Source organism: Cyclopterus lumpus, chromosome 20, assembly GCF_009769545.1.
Source record: "Cyclopterus lumpus isolate fCycLum1 chromosome 20, fCycLum1.pri, whole genome shotgun sequence".
Taxonomy (NCBI): domain Eukaryota; kingdom Metazoa; phylum Chordata; class Actinopteri; order Perciformes; family Cyclopteridae; genus Cyclopterus; species Cyclopterus lumpus.
The window spans coordinates 7,477,444-7,501,044 of NC_046985.1; the positions used below are offsets into that span (position 1 = coordinate 7,477,444).

At 43.2% G+C, this 23,601-nt stretch overlaps 1 protein-coding gene across 9 annotated transcripts in view; it reads left to right on the forward strand.

Moving 5' to 3' along the window:
- si:ch211-285f17.1 (sickle tail protein) overlaps positions 1–23,601 on the forward strand; it is a 78,719-nt gene that overhangs the window by 47,248 nt on the left and 7,870 nt on the right. For 6 of the 9 annotated variants that reach the window (XM_034560278.1, XM_034560286.1, XM_034560281.1 and 3 more), the window contains 12 exons: positions 5,043–5,232; positions 8,448–8,646; positions 9,506–9,599; positions 14,190–15,055; positions 16,560–16,664; positions 17,203–17,252; positions 18,851–18,990; positions 19,109–19,284; positions 21,161–21,291; positions 21,784–21,931; positions 22,612–23,092; positions 23,321–23,519. In XM_034560278.1, coding sequence (XP_034416169.1) covers positions 5,043–5,232; positions 8,448–8,646; positions 9,506–9,599; positions 14,190–15,055; positions 16,560–16,664; positions 17,203–17,252; positions 18,851–18,990; positions 19,109–19,284; positions 21,161–21,291; positions 21,784–21,931; positions 22,612–23,092; positions 23,321–23,519 — 2,779 coding nt within the window. Of the gene's footprint in view, positions 1–5,042; positions 5,233–6,330; positions 6,407–8,447; positions 8,647–9,505; positions 9,600–14,189; positions 15,056–16,559; positions 16,665–17,202; positions 17,253–18,850; positions 18,991–19,108; positions 19,285–21,160; positions 21,292–21,783; positions 21,932–22,611; positions 23,093–23,320; positions 23,520–23,601 lie in introns of those variants that run through there. The other 3 variants (XM_034560279.1, XM_034560285.1, XM_034560280.1) reach the window with 3 other exon arrangements.

Here is a 23,601-nt window from a genome sequence, read left to right on the forward strand (position 1 = left end):
CAATGAATGGGAATGGATGACTAGGGGATTTCGGTATAATGTCATTAAGGCTAGGGGAGACAAAGGATGATGGTCTGTCCACAGACAGCATATGGACCGAGCGCTGACTGGTTGACTGACGGGGGCTTTATGATTCAAAGTTGAGCAGCACTGCAGTGGCATTGAGTTTTAGACTCACGGCTGTTTTTAATGAACTCTTGCAGGTTTGTGCCGGATTTTCGAACTTGTATTTTTTTGTGGAAAAACTGTGACACTTGTCAATGCTAAAAGGGAGGACTGCACTGATTCTCAAGGACACACATTCTAAAAGCATCTCACCCAAATGTGACGCTTACCACCCTGGGCCGATGCTCTACGTAGAATAGCATGTCACGATGAGATTAGTTAAGTAAGTAAGGGTTTAAATGTCTGCTGTCTTCTGTTTATGTGTTTGCCATAGAGATCAGGCCAGGTAATTACATTTAGCTCAATTTCCGCTTCCCAAAGCTCGTGCCAAATTAGCATCTTAAGTGGGAAGCTGTGCTCACAACACCGCAGTTTGTGTTTAAAGCCACACAAGCTTCCATTTCCACTCTCATGTTTGTATTTGTTCACGTCTAGAAAGACATTATAGAAGGAGTCAATGCAACTTGTTTCCCGTATGTGTTTGCTCACTCTATATTATTATTGTTAATCACATATTTCCAAAATGATGGAGCCCAAAGGCTAAACAGATCTACAGATGTCAGGAGAATCTGTTTTTTTTTTTTTTTAAGGTCAAAGCCACGCTATGTTATGAGTAAGCTATTATAACCCCAATTGTGTTGATTATATAAGAAAGTAGGCCCCAATCAGTGGGCTTTGTCTAGGCTGGCAGCAGGCGGGGTGCGTGATGCTCTGGCAGCTTTCTCCACGACGCAGCAGGCTCCGGGTGGGAGCGGACATTATTCTTAACAATTTGTGATTTACTCTAAGCGCCCCGTCCCCGCTTGCACGTGTCAGGAGCTAAGACAGGGGCCGCATAATATAACATAATCTGTTCTGATTGGTGAAATTGTGCGAGATTTGTCCCTTCAGTTTCAAATTGATCTGGAACATTTCAAGACGAGTACAAATGAAAAGCACCCCGTACCGTACCCGCACGCTCGGGTGCAGGTCCGCTGAAGTGAAATGTTGCCGTTGGAAGAGGGTGCAAAGTGTTTTATAACGCATTGTAAAGCATTTTAATATTACATTTATTTTGGGTGTGCAGACATGCACGTGCACAAACCTGAGCTTTCTTCGTAACGACAGCGTAGTGTTTGTCAAACCACTGTAGCATAAATGTTTTCAGGATGTCCTGGGTTCGGGTCAGATCTTCTGGAACAATGGCCTGACTCACTCATGCATACGCTCAGTCTGTCTTTGTATCCCTCTGTTTCAAACACACACACGCACACACCCAACACGCACACATTTGAACTGCTTCCTTTCTTTTATCTGTTTTTTTCCCCTACAAGCATGATTGCTTAATCGCGGCCTGTAAACATTGCGTTCCACTTGACATCCATTTGATATAAAGCTGCTGCGAGCAGTGCATTTAGATGAGGCATTGAGCTTGCTGCTCTCACAGCCTCGAATCACGATGACTGACTATTTGACAAAGGTGACAACCCGTTGACATTGGCTACAGCACTTCACAGACAGCCATCCTTCTCGTAGACATTTTCAGATTTCTCTAACACTTCCGAGATCTATTTCCTCAACGCGTTTCTTCTCAAGGGGCTCTTTTCATGACTCTATAACTTGTCATATCCCTGTGTATAAGCTAATGTCAGTGTCTCGGTTTCACATCCATCAGAGCTGTCAGAGCAAATGTGGCGTACAGAGGGAGCCGCTGCTGGAAAAGCCGAATCACAAGCTGTATGGTTTTGACTGATGCGGGGGGGGGCGGGGGGGGATCACTGGTGTGGAATGTCCCGTAGGTGCGAGCGGGTTGAAGCAGGTTTTACAGTGGCAATCAGCGGTTGGCCTGCTGTTTTCACATCTGGTTGCTAAAGCGGTATGGGGTTAGCCGGGACAGGAAGTGGCTTCTAATGCGAGGCTTTTCGAGCAATATCAGAAAAGTAGCCGTTCCTCGGTAAAATGATCCCAGTGTGCATGCATGAGAAAGAGGAAGGGGGAGAAGGAGACAGAGGAGTTCATCTGGACTAAACGGTTGACCTTTGGAGGGGACACCTCATTTGTCAGGTGTGGGATGGCGCATAGTGGTTGAACTTAATTACCTCGTTCCACAGGGAGGCAGAAGGTCTCATTTGCAATTTCCTGCACTTTTATATGCGACTGCTTCCGCTTTAACTTTCTTTTTCTCCCGTGCAATTCTTCTCCAGCTGTCACACAGTGCTTATATAAACGCATTGTTGTGATTTGTTTGACATGGAAAGCAACAGTTTTAATTAACGCACTTAAAAGTAAAACAAGACGCTCACAAAAGTTACATCTTGATTTAACTACTAGCTTATCTTATGAGACTTCAATGAACAGTTTCAGTAGATTGATACCACTCTCCTAGCTGTTCATTAAAAAGAAGCTGGAGCCAGGAGGCAGTTAGCTTAGCTTAGCATAAAGACTTGAAACAGCTAGCGGGGGTCCATATACAGTACATAACCGATGAGGATCTTCCCATCGAACGCTTGAGAAAGTTATTGTGTATTTCTTCAATATCTAATACTGTTCCTGTGAAGCCTCTGCTCCTCTACATTTCCATATTCAACTTTGTATTTGACTAAATGTACCTCATGGTAGGGCCGGGCAAAATTCAGTAGAATCATATTGTGAAGATATTCATATTTCATGTAATTGTTTAACACATGTTTGGTTACACAAAGTAATAATTCCAGTCAGTTGAAATACAAAAACTATTTGTTTTTGTCCAAAAGTATATTGTTATAGTATAGTTGATGTTAGCCCAGCCCTATCTGATGGCTATAGTATACATTTAGTTCACCAAGTATGTCATGCAATAAACCAATAAAACATGTGAAGTAAACATTTATATAAGTTAAAGATGAACTGCAGGTTTATCTTCTTCCGCTTTGGTATTTTGCAATATGTTGGATTACACTGCCAGACCAGTCTAAAATAATAACTAACTGCGGATGATGGAGGAAGCCAATAGTGTGGGAGGGCTGTTTGGACCCAACACCAATGCATACGCTCATTAATCATTCAGTGTTCATATTACATTTCCCTACACATGCCTGGTTTCAGGTGACCCGTCAACTCCGTGTGACCCCTCTGTTTTAAGAGGTCACGATCATCCTGTATTAACAGTGTACGGGCATATTTTTAATTCATGTATGTTTAATCTGTGGGTGCTGCAAGCCTAAGCATATTTAAATGGTATTACAGGAGTTGTTGAGTGATGGCTCAGCAGTTTTGCCTGCTGTGTCAGGTCGCTGCATCACCTACAGTAAATGCTTGCACACTTTAACTCAGCAAATATCACACGGGAATGAGAACAGTGATGACGGGATACTGTGTGATATTGATGATGCAAATTAATGTATTGAATAGAAAGTATTACGTGGAGGGGTTTCAAGGATTTCTGTCAGTACTAAACTAAAACTGAAATTAATAAACTGAAATAAGCTTATCAAATGCAAACTCTCTGCTGTAAAATTGTGTTCTCCTTTAAAATCTTTGGTCTGCTGTTGACATTGATTTGTTTCCATGGTTCCTCTGTTTTGTTTGATGACCATTTATTTTTTCCATCTCGCCCTCCCACTGGCATGTGCGAGCCATTTGCTTTTTATTTTATTCTTCTCTCCTTTTTTTTTCCCCCATCAGTCTTTGCAGAGCATGCTCTCCTCCCTTCACTCTGAGCTTGACATTCAGAGGTACTTGATGAAAATCCAGTTGCCCCACAGAGTTAGTCAGCCTTTTATCTTATCTGCATCGTGCCAGTGTGTGTGGCTACTTTGCATGTGTGCATCCTCACTAGCATCTCCTGTGTGACCATGTTCCCAACCCTTACGCCTCCGTGCCTCTCAGCTTACGACCTGTCTGTGCCTGCCAACGCACTGGTCTGGCTGCCAGGATAAAGCCGCTCTGGCCATGAACGCTTCCACAAATGTCAACTGCACTTCATATGAAAAGCTAACATTCTTAATTTGTCCGTATAGAGTGTGAGAGAACAGCAGCGTGTGCATGCGGGTGTGCTCGAGATAACCCGGTGGACTCGGCCTTGTGTCTCCAGCTGCATTAAGCTCGACGGCATCACACTGCCAGAGAAGAAGAGCATATCATAAAGAGCCCAGTGTTCGCTGACCCCTCAGTTCTAGTCCCACCTCGCCCCTGTGGCACAGATCACCTTACGGGCACTGTAGTATCTGGTCACACATTGTCTTATTGTAGCTGTGGCTCGAGGATGCCATGACATGTAGATCAGATTACAGGAGAAGCCAACGGATCCTCAAGACTTTGATGACACAATTCTTGATCCTTAATCAGTGGTGTAAAAAAAAAGGGGGAATTCCTTCTTCTTTATACCCACACTGCAGGTTTCTTTTTTGATCTTTTTCAGTCTGTGATCATGCCGTTTGAACCGTTCGTTATCTGTTGTTAGCTTTCGACCCTGGGCTGGCTCAGGCAGGTGCAAATGAAATCTCAAAGAGACTCCTGCAGTATGATCAGAAGCTTCCTGGTGCTTGGTGACGTTTAGTTGCTGCGATGTGTTTGTGCGACAGCAATGAGCAGCGTTAGATGTGTGAGCGTGTATCAGTGGCATCCAGTATTAACACCTCTCTGCCTTTTGCCTGACTGCAGTCATTTGGTTTCTTTAGTTGTCTTGTTGGAGTCACGCTCAACCTTAACGGCATCTTTATCCCCACCCCCGCCACATGCATTGTATGTTTAACACTCATTAGATAATGAGAACGCTTTGTCGTGTCCTCTCAAGAATGAGATGCCAATGCATGTGCTATATCATTGTGTGTGTGTGTGTGTGTGTGTGTGTGTGTGTGTACCGTGTGTCTCTGGTCTAACCCTTGCCGTGTCATGTTTCCACGTGCCTCCCCCTCCAGAGCAGAAGCCCGAAGCACGGCCCGCATTCCAGCGCCGGCGACCAGGTCGACCACCTATCCCTGGCCTCCCTGGAGTCGCTGGACGCCATGTCTGACGCCGACTCACCTACAGCCTTCACCCGTGGCAGCCGGATCCGTGCTAGCCTGCCCGTGGTGCGATCGACCAACCAGACAAAAGACCGCTCGCTAGGTATGTTTACGATGAGGCCTTGCAGTTGTGAAAACGTACCTGAGTTAGGCTTTGCTTCTTCTGGTTCAACTGTTTTGTTCTGTTTCCCCAAACTGCCACAGAGAAAATCGTATATATCTGCTCTATTAAGAACTTATTGAGAATAAAGGCACAATCTAAAATGGATTTTGTGAATAGACTGACGGGGAATTGAACTGACACTAATTCTTTCTCGATACTTTTTGCAGCTCTTTTAGCATAACCTTGGCACAACTTAAGAACTCTCTTAAATAACTCCCAACCACACCATGATCTCACCGTCTCACCTTGTCCACGTCTTAGCCCCTCACTCCATCTATCTTCTCCTCTCCTCCCTCCTCCCTTTCTCCACCTCAACTCACGGCTCCGTTGTAATTATAATTAATTCCCTCTGTAGTGAAAGATTAGGGAACCCATCCACAGTATGCCACCGTGTTATTGACAGCATTAGAAATGGGTCGTCTTATCAACACAAATACGGCTTCATTTGCATCCATATGCAGAACCGCTGTGAGTTGTGCAGAATTAGGTTGCTGCATTAGGGGGAGAAAGCGGTGGAAAGAGTTTGAGAAGTTCCCAAACAAAGTGGAGAGTCTGTAGTTTTTTGGGGAGAATAGTCTTCAAAGGTAGCTCACAACTCAGCTTGGCATCTGCTGCTGGATAATAGAAAAGCGTCTGAATGGCACGCCTTTTGACCAAAGTGAAAAAATGAATGAAACTATAGGGTGCCACTTTTCCACGCTTTTTTTTGCGCCTCTCGCTCCGCGTTTGAAGCAGAGATGCAAAACTTGTACAAAAACACTATTAACAGATATGCTTTACACACACACATACACACACGCGCACACACACACACACACACACACACACACACACACACATGACCCAGCTCTCACTTTTTCCCTCTAAAAAACATCAGGACACGGCGTTATGACAGTGGGTGGTTATAAGTGTGATAAAGGGGGAGGAGAGAAAAAGAAGGGGCACCACTTAGATACAGTGTCCCTCCCACAGCCTCTCACGCACACACTTCGGTGGGTCCCAACGGACGTTTGGGGCTTAGTATACTCAGCTTGTGCGGGAGGAGTTGTCGCGTGGGCTTTTCCACAGCATCACAAGACTTAACAGACAACAGGAAATCCTTAAAACCCCTAATGTGAGTATCAGAGTGTGGCATCAAGTGTGTAGTATTTATTCATCCTGTGGTTCTAATAGAGCATTGTTCTGCTTTTATGGTCGCATTTCAAACTATGTGACGACATTAACGGGCACATGATGATGTTTTTCGGGATTGTGCTTAGTTTTAAGATGTTGTGTCCCACTGGATACATTTGGAAAATTCTTAACACTCAGACAGTCTGCAGCGCTGTGCCCATTTGGTCCGGAAACCCACTGGCCATTTGCCTCCAATCCTGAGTGAAACCAGGCGCTCAGGAATGTGACACGACTCTGTGCTAGAACAAAGCTATTCAACATTGTTTTCGACAATTAAAACGGAAACTTGAAGAATTAAAATCGTCATAATGCGCGTTCAATCAATGGTGCTTTGTCATCAAACTCATTTGAATTAATTGCCAACATCTGGATGAAAACCAGCCGACTATTAACATAACTGCTCTCAGGGGAAGGATGAAGTTATTTTGCAAATGGGCACTTTGTTAAGTTATTACTACCCAGAAACCCAGACATACCAGAAAGAGCAAATAATAGACTCAGCAATTTTATTTCCTGGATTTGTCCTCTCTCTGTCTCACCCTGTCTCGTGGAGCATGTAGGGTCCCGTATAATATTTCACCAACATCTGGTAGCTTTTACTGGCTCTGTCCTTTTATGGGGTTACACCAAGTAAAACCATTCCCCTTTTTCTTCAAACCAACTATTTGTAGTGCACAAATGTAAAAGTGAAAGTCTTTTCTCCCAGCAGTTCATGAAAGGTGACATTCTGGACGATTCTCATGAAATAATACTTTGTTTTGTTTATTAACGTTCTAATGTTGCTACAGATGACTTCAATAGAAATCTGTGCGATGTTATTTCGAGCAATGAATCAGAGGATAGAAATAGAAATCTGTTGTCTTCTGTCCCCTGCCATTGTTTATACAAGTGCAGTATGGGCGTGTGCATCGCTGTTTTTGAAAAGCACAGAACAGAAGCCACACCCAAGGTTCAGAGGTTCAGGCTTTGGTCTTATTGATGCACAACTTTGAGCACACGGCCTTGCTTCTGCCCCCTATGTTGTGCCCCAAACTCACTTTTTAAATATCAATATCAAGTCATTTGTCTGGAATATACAGCATGCTGTAAAAACAAACATGTGTCACACAAATTGGAGCTGAGTGGCAGATTTAGAACGATACTGCAAGTCACAAATATGCTACTGAAGATCTATCAGGACATTATACACCACAGAAGAGTTCAAATGCTTCAATAGTCTTTGGGCAAGAATTGAGGGTAAGCATTCATTCTGTGGCCCATTTCATAAGTAAAATAAAAAATGTAAATAGATTTCCAAAACCACGAATGGTGAATATAAAAGACTGTTTACTGGCTACATAGGATGTAATTGGTGTTCTATGTTAGCTGCAATGGTTTGATGGCATTCATGGAACACCAGTGGAAAAATGTGGAAATGGATTTTTATCTGGCCAAATATCTGCACTGGTCCAGGCACCGAGCAGCCATGACCAGACTTTGTGACATGGGCATGATGCCGACTGGGCTTTCACAGGTCAGAAATAACATAGAAAAACTGCAGAGCCTTTTATGTTTGGCCAGTGCTGTTCTATTGAGCTGTTTTATGTTAAATTAATCCGGAAAGGTGAAAAATTGCTGAAAAAGGTAAAAATACAGATTTTGACAATTCTTTGTTGACTATATGCTAAGCAACCAGTCTCTAATACCAGTTGCTCAGTCAATACTTAAAGCCGGGTTTGGTCATCTTTTTTACTGCAAAAAAATAAAAACATCCTGGTATCTGTGACTGTGGCAGGACTGTAATACGCCTGTCCAGGCCACCTGTCTGTTTACAAGCTGCGAGTACTAATAATAGCAATACTCATAGTTTACATTCATTAGGATATGTTTATGTTCATGATGATACATTTGAGGGAGTGGCTTTGGTCAGAGGTCCGAAGGGGACGGGCTGTCAGTGTTGCCGACTCGGCTAATCACCCTGCGCCCCTGCTTTCTGTCTGCAGGTGTGCTGTACCTGCAGTACGGGGATGAGACCAAACAGATCCGCATGCCGAATGAGATCACCAGTATCGACACTATCAGAGCTCTGTTTGTTAGTGCCTTCCCACAGCAGCTCAACATGAAGATGCTGGAGTCGCCCAGCGTTGCCGTCTACGTCAAAGACGACATGAGAAATATGTACTACGAGCTCACTGATGTCAGGTAAAGGCCGACGATTGTGTGTGATAAACGTAGGCAGAATATGTGTTTGGCTGCATGTATTGTGTTGTGTCAGTCCAAGTTAGGACATCCAGGGTTCATAATCTTCCTCTGAAGTCCTTTCCTTTTGCCCTCCCTGAGAACTTCCTGTCCAAACTTTCCTCGCAGAGGAAGTGTCACTGGCCTGGAAAGCTTCTTCCTTCCTCTTTCCAACATGTTAAAACTTAGTAGGAATCATTTTATTTGAAGACAAAGCCCTTTGGCAAGATGTCTCCGATGTTCTCTCCCCAAACAAGTGTGTTGTGCGTTTCATTAATTTACAAGCGCACAAACACACATAGCACTGAAAGTGCTTTCCTCTTGCTCCTTATGGCTTCCTGGTTTAATATTCACCAGCATGTCTTCGCTATAATACAGCCGATTGTATGTGTCGAGACAGCAAACAGCCCTAGCTGTAGAAAAAGATATATACTTCCTTTCCAGAGTGCCCAAGTGCGATGTGTACTCTGTGACTCAGCCTTTATCAGGGCTGTAATAAAGTGTCTCGTGATTCCTTAAGGTTTGTACAGGTATCCAGGGTGCAACACCATAGTGAGAGTGAGACCAGCATAAGAAGGAGCATACGGCGCACCGTTTATGTAGTCAAGCCACGTTTCAACTCAGTATTAATAGGCATTTTTATAGACTTCAGAGATTTACAGAAAATGTCATACAACCGAGGACCGTCAGAGCCTCTGTCAGGATATGTGCCCTTGGCGGGGTTGAGGCAGAGACTGAGATCCAGGCTGATGGAGGATCGGCCACTGTCGGATGGTGATTACTGGGCTGCCTATTTACCATGGGACACCTCTTCCCCCTACAGGAACATCATAGATCACTCCTGCCTGAAGGTCTACCACAAAGACCCAGCACAGGCGTTCAGCCACGGACCAAGACCTGCCAATGGCGATGCCAGGGTGAGTTCACAGCAGTGAAAACGATGCTCGTTAACAGCAGCAGCTGCAGGGAGACAACCAGACTTGTTGCACATAGAATTGTAAGCCCGCTCTCCAATTCTTCTCATTTTCACGTCCTGTTTGCAGTTAAGGGAAGGAATGTCCCCCTGCCTCTGCCTAATCTGTTTAGAGGGGGTCTCATATTGTTCTCCCGGGGGCCTGCGATTGGGTCTCGCCTGCACGCTCTGGTGCAGCTTGCTTAAGGGGCCATTGAGCTCAAATCTCATGACTATTTTTCTTGTTCATTCTTCCCCCAATATCAGCTTCTAATCTCTTTCTCTTGTTCTGATTCCAACATGTTTTTTTCCCCTGCTGATGTAACAAAACTAAAGCCCCAAAGAGCCCGTTCGTCAAATGTTCCTCCTCAAATCTGCCTCTCTAATCCACCTGACCCTTTATTTAACCCGCTGCTCCTCTCTGCCTGCTGCAGAGTTCCAGCTGCAGTGAAGTGCTATTGTGATACTGCAAAAATGATATTAACCTTAGCCATAATCCCATTTCCACATACAGTATGTGTCACATAGGTGTAAAGTGAAATTGATAACATTTAAATGAATGATGAGGCAAAGATGATGATGTTTAAGAGGTCCCGGTTCAGATGGCAAGATGGCTTTGAGGTGCCGCAGAAACTCTTTTTATTCTCTCCTGCAGACAGGCGAGGTGCTTCTCTGCGAGGGGGTCCGTCAACGGGAATTGAACAAAAGACATTTGAGAAAAAAAAGATACAACTGAAAAAGTGCAATTGGAATTTAATAGTGCAAACAGTTTAAAGAAGGAACGATTTCTACCCACAGTAGAACAACTGGACATTAATTGTGTGGAGCAGCTTCTTTTGTGCTCTTTTTATTGTTGTTATAAATATATTTGTGTACAGAATTGCCTGTTTAATAACTATGAGACTTTCTGAATCAGCAGGGTTGAAAAGTAGAACTGCGGCAACTGAAGTGCATTATGCAAAAGAAGCAAGGCAGCTTCACAAGGTCTCTTGTGCAAACATTGTGAAATCCGGTCAGAAGAAGATTGTTGTCTTGAATAGTTCTGTCACTGTTTAACCGAGCAGCAATTGACACAGATACGAAACTTGGACGTGGCTGCGAGGTGTGGGGGCCAGGTGGATGAATTGGCTCAGGACGGGACCTTCCAAAGAAATGAGTTAGAAGACATTTGTTGCATTAATCCAAAATCCTCTGGCTAGCCTTCCCCCGTGTCACTCTGACACAAAAACAGACGTCATATTCTCCCGTTGTAAAGCATTGTCTCTTATTCTTGGCTTCACTAAATCTTCGACTGAAGATTTTCATCTGTTTTATTAGCCTTTTTTTTATTTTGGCAACACCTTTTAATAATAAAACAGAAACCCTTGCACTCAAAGCAAAAGAGCCAATACTACAACCAAATGAGCTGTCCACCTATTCAATCACTTTTTTGGCAGGTGGGTATAACTTCATATCTGTTGGGCAGAGAGCCCTCTTGTCTGAGGCTGCAGATCAGATTTCAAATGTCATCTGCATTTACCTCTGTTATTATTTAAAGCTTTCTGGCCAACTAAAGCTGTCCCTTGTTATGAATTCAACCTTTTTATCTGCCAGTAACTGATTTAGGGTAGACAGATGTAGGCCTTCATAATAACTAATAATTATATGTTAGGCAGAATAGGGAGCCGGCTGTTAGAATAAAGAGGCACTTTCTTGCGTTTGAAACATCTCTTTTGTCATGTTTCGTCAAATGAAAAAGCAGTAAATATTTTTTGAAATATTAATCTGTCCTCATGTAAGGGATTGTGCCAAAAGCAGTGTATTTATAGTCATAGAATAGTCAATAATGGTTGTCAGAATTGATATTATGTACACATTGCTGGAAATGTTTGGTAAACAGAGGTTCAGTTATTGGCTAACCTCTAATCTGTTCTCCCTAGAGCAAGCAGACTAATGTTCTAAAGTTGAACATTTGTCATGTTTTTACTCACTATTATCTTAATTCACCGGATGCTCCCGTCTTCTTGTCAACACGTCTGTGTACACAGCATAGCACATGCAGCCAATAGAGCCAGTTACTTAATTGTTGACACATATTCTGCAGGCTCAGCAGTTTGTGAATCATCTCAAGCGAGACAGTAGATCGAGAAGATTCCTTGTTATTGGAAACTTAAGAGCTCCGGCGAAAACAGACAGAGAGTTCTACGAGTCAAACTCAAACCAAATGTTACTTAACACGACTTCTCGTCTGCCTGACGTGGTTCCTTGTGTTTGTTTTTCAAGTCTTTACTCCTCTGTTTTCTCTCAAAGCAAAAGATGTGCGCATGTTTTGCAGACAAATACAGACCGCATTTATATTGTAAGTGTATTTTAAGGATGCGTAGTCTTCCAAAGGTGTTACATCTGTTTGGGATTAACAAGTTATGCTTTTTTGGTCCAAATTGTTCTTATGCGGCTTTGCTGGAACTGGCAATGCAGCCAGAGATGTTATTTCGGGCTCCAGAGAAATTCCTGCACAAGAGGGCAACTTTCAACTTTTCCTTTTATGTGTGTGTCACCTCGAATTGGGTTTTGATTATGATCTGCAGAGGCGCTTTGCTTCTTAGATTTCTTATTATATTAGTTTGTGCTTGGTCAGGCTTGTTGCTGCCTTTATTTATGAGGTGTGTGTGCTTTTACTGCCAGCAAGTTTCTTTCTTTCTTCCTTTTGTTATCACAGCCAAGCCTCAACCCTTTGTTACTATACACGTTAAGCAGTGGTTGTTTTCCAGTTTGTGCACACACCTATTTCACACACACACACACACACACGTGTGCGCGCGACACACACTATGTATTGGACCCTTTGCTGTATTAATCTGCATTGGCAGAGGGGGAAATATAAATAAAGGCAACACTGAAAAAGCATATTGTCAAAAACTGTAGGCCTGAAGTTTTTGAAAAGAACTTTGCATTAGGTTTCGACTCACGAGTCATAACTTGAGGGGACAATTGCTTGTTTGTTTGAGAGTAGAGAGAGTTCTGACAGGAAGGAAGATGGATTGGGATTCAGTCCTGCCTCAGATGCTCCTCAGCTCAGTGTTATCAGACCTTGCATATCACATGTTCACAGGTTATATCACTGTTTACACTCTGCATTTCAGGTGTGCTCTCTAGCACAAAGAAATGTTTACTTTTATAGAAAATGTACTTGTGTTTGGAACAAAGGAACTCCGTATATATGTCGTTCTTTTCAGGAACTTCCTTAATGAATTCATACAATCTAGTCTACGCAATACAGTATCTCTCTACAGTGTACAATAACTCAAGTTGCCAACCATCCTGTAAAAGAAGCACTGTTCCCATAATTGTAAACTAAAAGACACGTTCCATTTTGAACTGCTAAGGGACGCATTTTGTTGAATTGATTTTTAAGAATCAATTCAATGTGAATCTATGGAATACGCCTGACAGCAGCGCAAGAGTTTGCAACTTACGAGTGTAGTTCTCTAGCAAAAAAAAGAAGAGATTACAGAAATACAGAAATGTTGTTAAACTGTTGGTTCCACAGTCAAAAGAAAACTCTTGAATGATAATCTGTTGCAAACATATTCCTATGTCTTAAAAATACAAAACATATCAAATTCAGGTTTGTATCTTTGCTGGTTCTAATACAAGGGCCTATAGATAGATACGTGACTAGTAAATGCGATTATGTAGCTGCTACTGTATCAATTCCATTGTTTTATTCATGAATTCACAGATTGTAACTCAAACTAGTCTATTCCTGTGATATATTAGTAACTGCAAGACAATGTAACTTATGTTGGAACCACGGTCACTGTAGTTACCTGTAAGACTTTACACCTTTTTTTTAATAGTTGTCTCACCTCCAACCGGACCGCTCATATATATATCTATATATACTGTGTATATATAGATATATAGATATATATATCTATATATATATATATATATATATATATATATATATATATATATATATATATACTGTGTATATATATATATAAAAAAGCCACTCTAGAACATGAGGTTGGCTTTATTACACGTCGGCCTTCAAGGGTCATTTATGGGTGGTCAGGCCAGATTAGCTGACTGTTTAAATAGACTAAACTAGACAGATCTTGTTGAAAATTAACCAACTGCTTTCTAGCCCTGAAGGTGCACACACTCTTATAAGAAAACCTCCGTCTTATCTCCAAGAGAGCAATCACAGATTTTGTGAAAGCTGGATAAAAGTCTATCACGTCACTACAACTACAGACCTTTCATCCAGGACTTTGAGTGAAAGTCTTGCGAGTAACTATTTTCTGCTCCTGGAAAAAGTCAATTTTCTTTGAAAAGCAACAGTGTAAACTGAGTTAGATGGAGGTTTTTGTTTCAAGTGCACTTTAGTCCACAAATAAAGGATATTTATCAAATAAACAGTAGCTGAATCTCTCAAGCTGGCAGAACGATGCAGTCTGGTTCATTGACCAATCCTGAAATTGAGGGATTTGTATGCATTATTTTTAAATGATAACCAGTTTATGTTTGTTAGTGTTTAAGAAGATGTCTATATGCTTTTGTTTTTTAGCAGATGCACAGCGAAATGATGCATGCCAATCGGGATGGCCCGCACCCTCTGAGACAGCCCCCCATGGGTCCCCCATCACACCACCCAATGCAGGGAGCACTTCCCCCAACTCCCCACTCCATGCCTCCTTCCCCCTCCAGAATCCCATTTGGCCCACGGCAGGGCTCTATACCTGGCAACGGCACTATCCCAAGGGACCGGCTGTCTAATGCCAACCCTCCGGCCCGCTCCATCTCACCCTGTCCCAGCGCCATCCTGGAGAGACGGGATGTAAAGCCAGATGAGGACAGGGGCGGTAAAAGCCACAGTCTATCAAGGGGAAATGAGGGGTTGTATGCAGACCCATACTTGCTCCAAGAGGGAAGAATAAGCATGGCTACTGCCCATGGACCACACCCCAGCCCTGGGCTTGATGGTCCAGATCATGGCATGGGGGGATTTCACCGTGCCTCCATTCGCTCCACAAGTTCTTACAGCGGGCCCAGCCCCACAGACACTATGGATCACCCTTCTCTGTACAGGCAGAAGTCCAGAAACAGCCAGCTGCCTACTTTGGGCTCCAAGACTCCTCCCCCATCCCCTCACCGGATGACTGAGGTACGGATGATTGACATCCATGGCGGGCCTCCTCATGGCGGGCCTCCTCATGGTGGACCTCCCCATGGCGGGCCTCCCCATGGCGGGCCCCCTCATGGCATGCCACCTCATGGTGTTCCCATGGAGAGAAGCTCACCTGTGCGCCAGTCATTCAGGAAGGAGGAAGTGGCAGGGACCAAGCCCCGAAGCAACATGGGATCACCTGTAGTTCCAGACCTCCAGGGTCACCTCCAGGGCCCCATCCCGGTCGCCAGTGAGCATCAGACACGGTAAGCACCAGGGGATCGGGCATTACAGACAGTGGGGCTGGCGGGATTGTTAAAATTAGGATTAAGACATTGCATGGGAGCATGGACTAACTCTGCATCCCAGTTTCATCCTAACCATGAGCTGCTGATTTCCAATGCCTTGCTCTGACTGTTTCATCATCCATGACTAAAGGCAAGATATATAATATAACCCACCTTGTCACCGTCTTGAGCGTCATAAGCTGCATATTAGGAACAGCACACGATTATGCATTTGGTTTGTGTATATAACCAGTTTTGCTTATCTGACCATTGTTTTCACAGACTCCATTCAAACTTTGGAGCTGACGGTGTTGATTATTAAAAGAGTGTGTTGCTACCATAGTATCTGGAGACCCCACTAATCCACTGTATATTTTTCTGTCACTCTGTGACTATTGTTCTATCAACAAACCCTCTGCAGAGTCTATTCAGTCTGGATAATCCAGCAGACATGTTGGTACCTGGATTAGGTTTATCCACTCTGATTGAGAGCACATAAACATTGAAAAGCGGGTGCTTAGCCACTTTGCCAGGCAAACGTGGTTTCGCTAAAGGGGAGGTTGCGGAGGCAATGTGCTTACCTAGGAAAACCAACCAAAACATTGAGCGGGTTGAATAAGTATTTTAAATGGCCCAATCATTCAAACAGATCAGACTGGACCACCTGGGAAGTCCAAAACTCCCATTAGAAATGCCCTGGGAAACTGGCAAACGAGTGTTGGAATTTAAATGGGAAAGTGTGGTACTTAACTTTCAAAATAAACACAGTCCAGACACTCAGGGCTCGATAGCTGTCATAGAATGTATTCATGTGAAATATGCTGTATGAAACTGAGGTTCGGCATTGCTGTGTTCACATAGACCGTGTGTCTGTCTCTTGTCTATTGTACAGCTAAAACCACCCAGTATCTTGTGTGTCCTCAGCTAGCCCCATACCCTTTTCTCAAGATAAATAATGACATTTGAAAAGTTATTCTTGGTTTACCAAACAAACTCAGTGTACGGTCCATTATTCGTCCCTCTGGTGTTTGCCGTTATTATGAGTATGATTTTCGAATGGTCATTTCACTCTCTTCGGAGCGCCCATCACTCGGTGACACGCTCTTGTTTGATTTTTTTAAAAACAATGTGACTTGAACATCCTCGGTCTGAAGTTCAGGGTACTTTTTCTTGTCTTCCATCTTGTTTATTCTATTTAGACTCTATTTCTGAAAATAGTCAAGTGGTGTGATTCAGAAACGATGTATTAGACCAGAGTCAATATGTACTCGGGACATGATTCCAAATCAACTGCAAAAAAAAAAAAAAAGAAGCGTAATCCCACAAAATAACAAAAAGAATCATGGTCAGGAAATTAAAAAAACATTTGCTTCTTCTGTCACAGTCCTCCCGTTTTCATGCTGAGCTCATATTTGCTCTAGTGGCAGCTGTAATATCCAGAAGGCCTCAGTGTTGAAAGTAGAATTTTCTGATGTTTCTGCAGAGTGCGAATGAAGGCTATGGAGCAACAGATTGCCAGCTTGACTGGTCTTGTTCAGCATGCACTTTTAAAGGAGCCAAACACTAGTGGCACCAAGGAGCTACTAAGGTAAGCAATCACAGTATAGGAAAAAGAGAGGCATCAGGGGAAATGGAGTTTCAAATGAAGAGCCTGCCTATCCAGCCAACGTGGGAAAGATAAAGTGTCCTCTCTCCAAAGGCCATATCAAACACTCAAATAGCATCTGGTGAAGGGGAAATAGGTTTGACTTTAAATCTGATATTGAAGTCATTTGCTCTCTAGATAAATGGCCACTACTTAAGGTTTATCTGGCTGCATTTCAACTCTTTGCATTTCAATCTTCTCCGTGGAGACCTCGTGTTAAAGTGTGCTTGTCAGTTATTCTAAAAGGTGTGTGATTGCAGTGGATTCTTCGTCTTTATGCTATGTTGAACTCTGATGAAGCTTCCTAACATCATTAACATCATTTTAACCGCTCTGATTTGTCAGTCTTTCCCCATCATACTTTTTTGTATTGCATTTGTTCTTACTAATACAAACCTAAACACCTATACAAATGCCCCAAATACTGTTTTTTTTTTCGCAACCAAAATCCTGCTCTTATGATTTCTTTCTCCGGCTGTAGTGAGAGACCATCGAAGACATCATCTCCAGCCCACAGTGCACATAGCTCAGGTTAGTATCATTATAATTCTGTGCTATTTCATGAGTTGTATTTCCCTCTAAAGTGTTCTGGTACCATAATGTCTAGTGCAGACAAGCCCACACATCAGTGTCAGTCAACAGTCTACAATGAGCAGCGCTGGAGGGAGGGGAAACAAAGTCGGGCGTCTTTGCTTGTCATCGGTTCGTATTTCCCGGGAATCCTTTGCTCCGTGTGGTACATCCAGTTTAACGGGAGATAAGAGGCGAGAGCCAGCGGAGCTAACACAAGCTCCTCAAAGCACCACTTAAAACAAGACGCTATTACTCCTCAAGCCTGCCAAGACGATTCCTCGCTTCAGTCTCGGCTCCGTAGCGGCCTGTGGCCAGATCTCGGTTTGATAGAAAAGATCTGCAAGCTCACCAGTGGCAGAGGCGAAGAACACAGCGCTACTAATGCGTCTTGGGAGCTAATCTCGTGTCTCGTGACACATTTCATACGGAGCTCTCGGAGAGATTTACTTGTCATGTTGTGCTTGAGCGATTCTCCAAAGCGTCAGAAAAGTTCCTGCGTGGGCTTTGATCTCGTCCAGACTACCTCCACATCCAACATGGGAAATCAGTGGCACTTTCTTTTGCTGTTGCGCAACTGCTTCTGAGTTGTCACAACACAGCCCCGCACTTCTTTTGATTGACGTTGTGTCCCCGAGGCCCAAAACACCGCCAGCATGTGGATATTGTAACCTGTACTTCAGGTCGAGACGGCTGTCAGGTAGCATGTGAGAAAAATGTTGTGAATAGAGTTTTGGGATTAGGAAAGACAAAAGTTAGTTCTTTTACTGGGTGAGTTTCAGCCTCGAGGGAGCTTAGAGTGCACTCTGAACATTGGCTGACCTGTTGTGTAACTCACAGGTAGGGGACACTACTTTCTTTAATGGACCTCGTGTTTCTGAAGTAAAAGGATTGGTTCTTCCAAAAACAAAAACAACGTTTTATCCTTTTCCTTAACTGTTACCTTGCCAAGCACACACTTTTGGTTTTATTTCCCCACGCTTTGAGATATTACTCAGGCCTCAAAAGCCAATACAATGGAGGTGAATGGGCTTTCATTTGTGATGCTCACAGTATTGAAAATGAAATTTAAACCACCCTTTAATGTTTAAGTCTGCAATTTAACACACTCCAAGGACATATGTATTAGATATATGTATTAACTGATATTAAATGGACTCAGTTCGCCTTCAGATGACCACCATTTGTTTGTACATCAAAATAATAAAGAACATTTCAATTGTTGTTGTTGTTGGCTATTTAGGGACGCTCAGCCAAACCACAAACATTACTTACCCTTGGTTTCCATGGTTTCAACCACTTCTCCACCTCTAGCGTTGACTGAAATTTCTAAAGTCAGACCAGTGTGCTGCCAGGGAAAATGTGTTTGTACAATTTAACCAATCATTTGTCGAGTGAAGTCAGAAAGTGGGACAGAGTGAGGGTTTGGTCTACTCTCTCTCTCTCAGGGAAGAACCACAATGTTACTTCATTTGCCTGTGTAATAGTTGTAAGTGTCGTTTCTACTGTATTATTTGTTTTTCAAGTAACAAGCTATAACTTGTTCCCCTCCCACGCAGGTGGTTCTCCAGTCTTAGCTCCCAAGAGCAGCGCAGCTCCCTTAGAAAAGGGTCCAGTTCCTCTCAAAGTCAACCTCCTGCAGTTCAGGAAGAATGTTTCTGACCTCAGGATGCAACTCCATCAGATGAGACAGCAGCAGGTGAGACCCCTTTTTTAATTCATTTTGAGTGTGTCCGTATCCACTGCGGCTTGGAACGAAGTAGTCTGCTAGTTCAGGTCCTCTAACATCCTCATTCCCACTGTGTGCACCCCCTCAGGTCCAGAACCAAGAGGCTTTACGAGTCCAGCTGAAGCGTGCTGAGCAGGAAATCAGTGTTAAACTTGTCGAGGCCATGCGTGGCCTGGAGGACCCTGTGCAGAGACAGAGAGCTTTGGTAGAGGAGGACAGGCACAAGTACTTGGGTCTGGAGGAGCGTGTCCTCACACAAATCGGGTAAGGCTGCTCAAAGTTCACTGATTCACTTCCATAACAGATGCTGGGCTTTATATAGTCTAATATGGACAGATATTGTGGTTTGCATTCATTACTGAATGTGTATCGCTTGTGATGATTACTAGTACACACCCATGTGACTCCAGTCAAGGTGTTTTCATTTATAGGAAATCCCCGAAATACTTTATTTTTTATCAGCTTACCTGTGCTATTCATACATAAACTCTTTGACAAGCCAACGCCCTCCAAATTACAGCTCACAGGTTTATACAGGCCAGACTCTCAGAGACAGCAGACAAGAACAATGGACCCAACTGTGGAGGACCTGCTCTTACTTCTATTTTAGTTCACTTGTCAACAGGGAGCAGGCATTGCATCTTTTTTAGTTGGATGTTTACAGGCACGGTCAAACTGTGTTGTCTTGCTACACAGTAGTGAACACGTGCTCCAATAAATACAATGTTAGTAGCTCATGGAGGCGGAGAATTGAACAGGCGGAAGTCAGTTGATAAAGCTCTCTATTACTCATGGTATGCAGCCGGTTGAGAGTCAGCAAAACACAGCTGCTGGCTCCTTAAATAAGGTGATTAGGGTTGCTTGTCTTTCAGACCAGTTAGAGAGTGTGGGTGTGAAAACCACTGCCCTCTCAAGAGGAGAACAACATTTAACATGACTTATAAGGTCACATTTTGTAACATGTGGCAACAGAGAAGCCTCAGTACTTTAAATAATGAAACGGATTCCACTAGTTTGCCAGTAATCCAAGGACAGGAATACTTGAAAAGCAAGGACACAAATTAGATGAAGGTGGTTTGTCATTGCACGAGGACAGGACTGATGCTGGTGACAGAGCTTCCGCAGGGAAAAAGTGCAGAGCATTTATCTAAGTAGGGAGTTTGTCACATGTTTGGGATCCCTTACACACAGTTTAAATTATAGTGTTAATCCACAGCATATGAAAAGAACATTTCTTTGAGCAATGGCTGTCTTCGGTACTTCATATCTCGAGGATATTTGAAGGCCGCACCCTTTACTCTGACACATAATATACATTATGGAGACATACTGTAGCAGTTTTTGTCTGTGGGAGGCTAAAAAATACAGTCTGTTAAATTGTGTCCTCGGCTGGTATTTCCTATCCTCATTCCCAATACCAGTAGGCCTTGGCATAGCAGGGCATTTAACACACTGTCTCCGTGTTACCTTTCCCACTCCATTCAGGGAAAAGAGTGTTTCTCAGGGGTACCGGGCCACAATGAAACACCGTTTTAGTCCCTCTCATGCAATCCAACACTGCACACAATGTTATCTTTCAGCACATTTCCCTGCAGAGTAGCCATATTTTCTCGCACACCGGGTCTGTTGTGAAGCAGCGTACTGTGTTTTCCATGTGAGGAAGTGCTCTTATACAAATAAGCTCTCATTCAGTGTGTAAACACGTGTGGTTGTGGGATGACATCCAATCCAAGCAATCTAATGGAGACAGGAAAATGAAGTGCTGAGTGGAAATTTTTCATGTCAATTTTATTCTTTGCCATACTTTGTATATGTTCTAGTTTATTTTTATTCTTATGGACCATATCCCAAAGTCAGCTCTCACCTTTGTCCAATCAGTATTACTGGATGTTGGCTTCACGATAAATGATTGTGTCCTGCCCCCTGGTGTTAGTAAAGAATACATAAAATGTTATATTAGTAGTGTGACAAAACGTTCTCTTCATCAAAATGTAGATGGATATCAGTATAACAGAAACAAAAAGGAAATTTAAATATATCCATTAAAACATGTAATCAAGAGTTTCCATTAAATGTTTATCTCTGCCGTTATGCTGCATGTGCTTAAAAGATCACTACTCTATTTCCTGACAAATTGCAGTGAGCTGGAGCAGTATGTCGGCTCCCTGCAGAAAGACTCAGCAGCGACACACAGAGTAGTGACTCTGAAGGACGTGGAGGAGGGAGCAGTGACTCTGAGAAAGGTGGGAGAATCTCTGGCCGGGCTCAAAGGTAAGACAACACATAATATTCTCACAATGGTGTGGCACACAATGATTGAAATAATCTTTTTGGGCTTATTTTCCAATAATAATATATATCATGAGATGTCAAATGTACACAAAGATACAGTGAAGTAGTTAAACTGATGTTCAAAGCATTTAAGTGTGTTCCACTATTATGGACCAAGTTATAGATTACCCTGAATTATTCATTTGGACAATACATTTGGAGAACAAGTAGATCATATCCCCATGATTAAAAAATTAAATTCAAGTGTGCTATGATTAGCCCAGCCCTATTAGTCATGTAGTTCACTGCTGTTATGATTGATGTTCCTCCCTCCCTTTAAGACGTACTTATGTGTAATAAAAAGTACTTTATCTTCTCATAGGCTACGTCATTCTTTAATTTTTCAATAAAGGTATTTCTGAATTACTTTTTTTCCAATGTGGTCATGTAAAATGTAAAAAAGTAACGGTGTTTCTCTGCGTGTTTCCTCAGGAGAGTTTCCAGCACTACAAACAAAAATGCGGTCTGTGCTCAGGGTGGAAGTGGAAGCAGTCAAGTTTTTGAAGGAGGAGCCTCATAAACTGGACAGCATGCTGAAAAGGGTCAAGAGCCTGACTGACACACTCAGCAGTATGAGAAGGTAGATGAAGAAGAAGAAGAAGTGTCAGTGGCGATAAAGTAGGGATCAGGAGGAGAGGTGCTCGAGTATGAGGGCCGAGAGTGAGAGAGGGAAGATGAGAACAGAAAGCACTCGCAGGTTTCTATGATGTGCGAAATTGTACTATTTGATTATGCTGACAAACCCGCCCTAATCCCATCAAAGAGGTCATTCGCCGTAGACAGTGGAGTGTGGCGTCCATCGCCTTCACTGAACCAATAAGTGAATTAATGTGGTGGGGACGAAAGCGCCTCATTTCCATTTTAATATGTCACAGATACCAGGTTCACTCTCAACTTTTCTCAAAGTCTCCCTCCATGAATCTCTTGTCTTTTACCAAAAACAGCCGCCAAACCATATTGGCCAGCCACCACATTGCAGCATAGCTTTTGGGTGTGTCGTGTCAGGATTAATCAACACATTTTGTCAACTTTATTATCAGTTTTGATGTATTTTCAGTCTGGATGTGAAATTTAAAAAATACCTTACCACATAAATGTACCACATACATTTTTGTTGCAAATGGATTTCTATCAATGGTATGCATTGTTTTGAAAAGTATGGATTTAATTTCTGAGTGTTTTTTTTTTTTAGCAAGCACACATTTGAATATCAGTGTTTTCTAGATGGTTGATATTGTATTCTGTTTCCCTCCTCTGCAGATGTGCTACTGAGGGCCCTCAGAAAGGACCTGATCCCTCTGCTAATGTCCCAGTGGACAACAGCTCTTCGGCAGCAGAAGCTCCCGGACCATCAGTCCAGCCTGGCTCCACATCAGCGCCGCCGGAGCCCCAGAGCTCCACCATCAAATCAGAGGTGATGCCTTCCTCTCCGGTGGTCATCCATCATGTCCAGAGCTCCCCGGTCCACATACAGCAGTGCCAGCAGTCTGCAGCCTTGACAGCTCAGCCCAGTCCACCGCTCTCCCCCAGCCCTTCTCACATCCCCAGTCCCACCCCCAGCAAGAGTCAAGGCCGGGACTCTCCCAAAGGGGCAGCCACCGATCCGCCAAGTCCTGCCCATCATAAGAAGACACAAGGGAACCCAGTGAATAATGGCAACGGCACTGTCCCCCAGGGTGTTGTCATAGAGGAGCTCCAGAACAGTCAGGACAAGAGCAAAAACAGAGCTGTGTCAATAAAGGTAGATTTCGTCACCTTATATTTGTCATTTGTTTGATCGATTTCTATTCAACATTGTAAAGCTGGTGATTTTTCTTTCTTCTTATAAGCATCCTGTAAATGTCAACTCGGTTACAGCTATTGACATTCATTTGGCTTTTAGGGCTCCTGTAATTAATAATTTCCTTTCTTAGATCCAGAGAACTTTTGAGGAACTCTCTCCCCTTCTTTTCCAATGTTCAACTTGCAGGCAGCAGAAAGGGAGTGGCAAGAAAGGAGGCAGAACATGGGTCATTATGATGGAAAAGAGTTTGAGAAGATCCTCCAGGAAGCCCAGGCCAACATGATGAAGGGCATTCCCAGTCTAGAGGTGGAAGAGAACTCAGCACTGACACCTGATGCCACTGCAGAACAAGCAGACATCCACAACCCTCTGGAGTCACCGACAGGTGCACATCTAACACCTTTAAGACACTAACATGGCCTCCACACATTTGACATTGTATTGCTATATGAACACATGTTTAAGTA